This window comes from Mirounga angustirostris, unplaced genomic scaffold (assembly GCF_029215605.1).
Source record: "Mirounga angustirostris isolate CCGP_5_RB_7025 unplaced genomic scaffold, mMirAng1.0.hap1 SCAF_8, whole genome shotgun sequence".
Classification (NCBI taxonomy): Eukaryota; Metazoa; Chordata; class Mammalia; order Carnivora; family Phocidae; genus Mirounga; species Mirounga angustirostris.
The window spans coordinates 96,975,064-96,982,042 of NW_026991716.1; the positions used below are offsets into that span (position 1 = coordinate 96,975,064).

The 6,979-nt window shown below is 39.5% G+C and overlaps 1 protein-coding gene across 2 annotated transcripts in view; it reads right to left on the reverse strand.

The window, feature by feature from the left end:
* Positions 1-6,979, reverse strand: part of LAMA4 (laminin subunit alpha 4) — a 150,927-nt gene that overhangs the window by 109,578 nt on the left and 34,370 nt on the right. For both annotated transcript variants that reach the window (XM_064598016.1, XM_064598015.1), the window contains exon 2: positions 5,652-5,753. In XM_064598016.1, coding sequence (XP_064454086.1) covers positions 5,652-5,753 — 102 coding nt within the window. The remainder of the gene's footprint in view (positions 1-5,651; positions 5,754-6,979) is intronic.

Below are 6,979 nucleotides of genomic sequence, written 5' to 3' on the forward strand. Positions count from 1 at the left end.
GATCATGACCTGAGCTGAAACCAAGAGTAGGTCGTTCCACTAACTGCGCTACCCAGGCACGCCCCTCCCCTTAAAGATCTATTTACAGTTTTATTTCAAATGCAGTAAATATGGATAATTAATCCCCACAAACAAAACTCTTTGGCAACTTGAATAATTCTTATGAGCGCAAAGGGCTCATGAGACCAAAAGTTTGAAAACTTCTGGTCTGTCTAGATCAGTGCTTCTTAAACTTCATGGTATATACCAATGCCCTGGGGTTCTTGTGAAAATGCAGATTCTGATCCAGGATGTCAGGGGTGGGGCCTGAGTACCTGCCTTTCTAACAAGCTCCCAAGTATCACCGGTGCTGCCAGTCTAGACTATACTTGGAGAAGCAAGCTCTAAATGGAAACACCTAGAATAAATAACACTGTTTGTTAGTTCCTCAGCATTGGGCCTGAGCCTGAGTGTCTAGCATAAAGAGACAGTACATTTTACTGCAGTGAAGAGTGACCCAAGTGTCTCATAAATTATAAAATTAAAGGTTTTTGCATTTGTTAGTTTGTTATTTTACTAATTCATTCATTCATTTAACAAGCCTGGATTCAGCTGGTATCATGACAGGCAAAGAGTTGTGACTGTTATTAAAATGAAGAAGACCAGATTCATTTATGTGTCATTTTATGAAAAAGACCTGGTTCCTGCCTTTGAGTAACTCCCAGGCTTGTGAAGGAGACAGAGAGGCCAACAAACAATGATATAATGTGTTAAGTGCTATGACTGAGGTATGTATAAAGAATACACCTACTATGGGGTGAAGAGGAAGCAAAGGTTCTGGCTTTCCCTAAGAAAGTTGGAGAAGACCTAATGCAGGTGATGACATTTGAACTAGGCCTTGAAGGATCAGCAAGAAATCCTGGGTAGAGAGCAGGGGAGCACAAATTCAGACACAGACTCTGCACATACAGAGTTAGTTTTGGTGGCAGTGAGCAGCTCAGTGGGGCTGGAATAGAAAGCCCTAAAAGATTTTAGAAAGGAGAATGCCTTGATCAGGTTGAAAGGTGTCTCCATTGCTGGTAAGGAAGACAGATTAGGGGAAGGAGAGTCTGGAGCAGGGCATGATGAGTCATTGGGAAGTCATGGCTCTGGTCTGGGAGGGTTGCTGTGGATGTGAATTAAGGCAGTGGGATGGCAGAGAAGAGAAGAGGCTTTCTCCGGGGTTGAATGTTGGGGAAGAGGAAAAGGAATTGATGAAGCATCTGGGACATCTTAGTATTTGGCAAATGATACTGTCATTAATTGAAATGGAGAGCATAAGAAGAGGAACCCATTCAGGGTTAGAAGAAGAAACATGAGCAATGTATAGGGAACTTATCACGTTCAGTTCCTATGTTCTCACATGACTGGGCACAAAGCAACAGAAGACTCTGAATTCTTCGGGTATACAATTTTCTGACTTTGTTTCAAAACTTCAGTTAGCATGGAACCAAATCCATCCCTATTTGCAAAATTTTGGGGTTTCCAAGTTGCACTATATTGGAAAATTGTCAAAATTTTGATGTAAGAATTATGCACTTGATCTAGATACCAACTTTACAGTTACAAGTAAAACAGGAAAAAGAAGTCTCTATAACTCCATTTTTTCTTGCTCTGGGACATTAATGAATGTGCTGGTTTATTAATCACACATATTTAGTCTTACAGGAACTTACATTGGTTGTTTTCTGTCTTACACACATAATAGAGTTTGAAAAGCATGGGAAAAATGCTAGTGTCTGCAGAAATTAGAGATGTAATATCTTCGCTTTCCTGAATGAAGTTTTAATTAGGCTTTGAGAGTAATAAAAAATTCATTAGCTTTCAATATATTGGATTACTTCCCTTTCTCCATTATGCTTAGGGTGGGGTAGAAGTCCATTTGAATATCAATATCTTTTTAACTACAAAATTACTACAGGCAGTTGTAGAGAATTTAGGGAGGCATACTGTAAAGTAAAAAGAAAATAAAAATCCATCCATGTTTCCACCAGCCAAATAACAGCTTGATGGGTGTCTCTTTAGATTTCAATGATATTTTTGCTGTTCTTTTAATAGTTTTAAATCTGAATATTCTTATTCAATTTAGAAAAAAAAATTTCCTGCAATGCTGGGACAGACCCTGAAATCATTTTAATTTTTCATTTGGTTGTCACTGAGCAGATAGGGATTTTCTACATGTGTTTCTCTGTGTTGAGAAACACATGTAGAGGCTCCCATGGTCCTCATACCTTGACCTTTACTATATTGGTCATGTCCAGAAGCACTTTCAAGTAGTGTTTCTGTCCTTCAACCCAACACAGTGGAAACCACTTAACCCAAATCCTAGAATAATGTCTGGCACATAGGTGGAGCTCAAAAAAAAAGAAAAAAAATGCTTATTTGTTAAATGGTTAGATGAAATCAATAGACCAACCAATCCTTAATCAAAAGGAACCTGAGGAGCTGTTTCTATGGTAAACTTCAAGTCAGATTTTCTCCACTCTGGTTCTGGTCAGTGGGCTCCTGGCTTTCTCCTAATGATGAGAAGATTCTTTAGATGGGAACTGGCCTTAGTCAAGGCCTCTTCTTAATTCTCTGTACCTAACCTATAAACTTGGGATAAAATATGGGTTATTAGGGACCAGACATTCCTACTACCAACCATTTGTCTGCTTCTACCTGTTTCTTCCCCCAATTCCTTTCTCATACCTCCTTCTGGAGCTTTCCTAGAGAGTCTGCCATGTCCACAGGAGTTGCCTGGCCTTTGGGGCCCTGTCTGGCTGACTCAGCTGAGAACACTTTCCAGTGCATTCTAGTTCTGATAAGATGCAAGGTAGCTTTTTGGAAACACCCCACACATGTTAGATTTCATTCATGAAGCCACTTTTCACTTAGCCACTTTTCTGCATTTGAAGAGTTAGTATCCCTCTTGTGAAGACAACTCTAAGCTTCTTTCCTATGTCTAAAATGGTAGCCTAACTTTGTCTACTCTTTATTTTATTGTCAAATGGCTTAGTTCCTTAAAATCAATCTGTAAAATATAAGGTCAAATTGAAATTGGACATTGGAATGGAGGAAGAATTAGAAACACCTGGGGGAGGGCAAGGTGGAGGGAGGCATTATAAGCCTTCAAAATAAAAACAAACTTGAAATGAAATAAAAGGCCTTTTAATTTTGGCTGTGTGTGGAAGATGGGAGAAATGAGTTAGGCAGGCAAACGATAAGAACTGATGGAAACCCAGGCCCACAGTCGGCTGCAAGGAAGTGTTCCTCCGAGTCACTGCTTCTTCTCTGGTGCCCTGAGAACCAGATGAGCTGGGTGGACGAGCTACAGGGCAGGAACTGATAACCGGTCCCACTCCACCAGGAGGCCAGAGCGGGGATGCTAAAGGAAATAGGAAAATCTGAGTTTGATTACAGTGGGACACCACTGGCAATACATTTACCACCTAAGTGACAAAATATTCTTTCTATGTTGGTAAGCCTCTCTGTTCACTACTTACATTTAATTCAATACAAGTTACATCCTTTTTTTGTCTTTCTAAATTAAATTTATAAGAATATACATATATATATTTAGCTCTGGGAGATAAGATTGTGGGTGATTTTCACTCTGAATTTCATGTACAGTACATAGCTGTATTGTTGTTTTGTTTGTTTTTTATATTGAGCATATATTACTTCAATCAGGGAAAAAAGCTATTTCTATCTGTGTAGAGTTGGGGTGGGGGGCTCACCATTAGGATGAGTAAGATGGCTATTTCTTTCTTTCTTTTTAAAATATTCTGTGGTGGAACAAAGTAATTGCAGGAAGATGGGCAGTTTCCTTGAGTGGGCATAAGAGTTTACACCCCAGTCCATTCCCAAACTTTTATTAGAACTTCGTATGCCCAGGAGCTATGAAGGAATCATGTGAGGACCGTCCTCTCAGAACTCATGTCTAGGTCATAGATAAAACCACAACAGTTCCTATTTTGAGAAAGTCACAGTAAGAAGAGTGGCTTTGTCATAGCTCTTCACAAGGACTAGCAGGAAGGACTTTTTAAAAATTTAATTTAATTTAAATTTTTTTACTATGTTCAATTAACCAACATATAGTACATCATTAATTTTTCATGTAATGTTCAATGATTCATTAGTTGTGTATAATACCCAGTGCTCATCACCACACATGCCCCAGGAGGGACTTTTTGCCCTTCTATTTCAGTCTTCCATCTTAGTGGCTTCCTGATTGCAGCTGATGGGTCTGCCAGTCCCTATTGCCTTCTATTTCAAAAAACCAGATAACAAAGAGCCTTTAATTGGTCAAATTATCAGAGATGTACATTATTAGTTCAAGTGCATCCATGGGATTTTCTTTTCAAATGTCACTGGGATTAAAATAACAGGAAACCGGAGATGGAAGCATTAGAAAAGGGTAGGCTTCGGCAGCTGCGTGTGCCTACACAGCTACAGAGGACATCCTGGATGTAATGGTTATTTAAGAAGATGGGGGGAGGGGGAAGACAGAAACACCAGGACTAAACAAACACTACAAAGAGATGGCCGTGTCCAGTGTTTGCCACTACATTCTCTCTGTCTCTAGAAAAGTGGCAACTGCTGGGTTCCAAGTAGATGAAATATTCTAATTTGCACCTTAATGTAATGCATCTACAATGGGTAAAATAACACCTCCGTGTGCACACCTTGGAGACCACTTACAATCAAAATGATCTGCTTAATAGGGATAATTATACTAATTTTCAGATAAATATGGTGTATTTAATTAAGAATTCTTGTAGTTTATGCAAAAATACTCTTGCAGTTTTGGAAAGCCTCCTCTGCCTCATAGGATCTTGAAGAATCTAATTTTCCTGCCGTGTGGTATAGCTCTTGAAGGAAAACATGATCATAGGGCACAAGTCTTTAGAAATGCCTCCTAGGACTTCTACTAAAGCCATTTGTAGTAAATATTTCAATAACCATTTTCACGAAGCTGTCAGTCCATTCAGTGAACACAGAAAAGTTACGGCAAGCCCTTTTTGCTAGAAGGCTCCCCAGTATCCTCCACAAGTCTCTCTGATACTTCAACAGAAGAACAGTTAGTTGGGGAATTCTTTCCAGTTAAGGGAAAAAAAGTCTTCTGGGGGCTGAAACACAGAATTACAAAGACCATAAGGCCAAAGTTTTCATTTTTATTAGCTATTTGGTTCAAACCTTTTTTTTTTTTTAAACAAATCTTGATCTATAGACCCGACTATCTTAAGTTGTAAAATAGGCTATGAAACAACTGTTTTATTCTCCTGGTTTATGTAGATTGAAGCCAAACACATGGCAAACTATACTATTACAGAGGAATTTGGATGGATGATTTCCTCCTCTGTGTACAGTTTTCAATCCCTTCACCCTTGGCCCTATGGTAGACACCAGCTGCCGAGGGTGCTAGGTCAGTTCCCTCTAGGGGCACATGCAGCGTCATCCCTATGCCTTGATGGCCACTTATAATCACCAGTAGTTTCTATGACGTGTCTTACAGGAAAAGGTGAGCATAAAAAGAGAGCTTGATTAGCTCTTTCCTAGGGAGCTCAGATGTGCAGGAAGAGTATTTGATTCCCGCTGAAGATGCAGAAGCCCAGTGAAGTACATGAAAAGTGACAGGTGCCCCGACCTACCATACAGAATCCAGAGCCGTCCAAGCACTCATCAGAGTTACCGTTGCAGCCACAAGGCATACATTCTCCGGACTGGGCGAGAAAGAATCCAGCACCACATTTCTGAAACAGACACAACAAAAATATTGTCTTTATTGAAAAGACCTCTTTTGGTCAATTTTTTCTGACAAGATTAAGAGAAGATGCTTATTAAACAATCTAAGTATTTCTTTACAAAATGTACTAGAATGAACCATTTATACTGCGATTCAGTGATGTATATTAATTTTTTTGGTTATATTCCCCTCCTTTTTATTTTTTTAACTTTTCAGGGGAATAGGAACATCTTTAACACTGTCCTAATATTATAAGGAAGAATAAGAAGATTTTCAGGAACAGCGAAGGAGAAAGGAATTTTCTAATGTTTTCTAACCAAACCAAACCAAACCAAACCAAACCAAACCAAACCAAACCAAACCAAACCACGACAATTGGTGAGGGTGAGGAATTGCTTCATGCCCCCTATAAATAAAGACTTACGGTTTCAGAAATTACTGGCTATAGCATAACCTCTCAGAGATGGATCTTTCATGCTTGGGCTCTTAAAAAATGGTTTCTCTTCAGATCCTAACATTTGAAAGGGAGGGGCCGATAAGTTAATGAGTTCTTGTACTTGTCAGGTCCTGTGTGGGTGCTGTTCCTATATTTCACTTATTCTCATAGCTCTGAGGAACACATTATTTTCCCTCATTCTCGTGATGAAATCATTAGACCCAGAGGTGCTAAGTGGGTTGTGGTGATGTTAAACCATCTTGAGATGCACCTGTCAACCTGCACAATGATGAATTGCCCCCTGCCAATGTCCTTTGTGCTCCAGTTGAGAAACTTTGCAAGATTGTTCCTGGTTTATGTGATTGGAGTTGTGAATATGTATTTTATGTTTCTTCAGAATGTCTTAATGATGCAAGGCGGCAATGGCATTAGAGACCTGGAAGTCCACTCCCTGCCCGTCAGACAGATTCACTTCTAAAGAATTCCAGACAGATAAGGATCTGGGTTGTTTCCACAAACTTACAGAGTAGATTTCACATCACCCCCTCCCCCCATTTCATTGACTCATTGTACTTTGTACTATCTTGATGACCAGGAAATTTTTCATTCTATCTGGCTGAAGTCCCTCTGACGGCTATGCAAACCCATTTCCTCTTGCTTTTTTCTCTGTAAAGAAAGAACCACTGGACACTATTCACAGTATAAAAACACCACCAGTTTGGACCCGAAAACTAAAATCTAATATATTCAATTGGGAGGAAGTTGAACAGAGAATAATGGCATTTGTCCATAAAGAC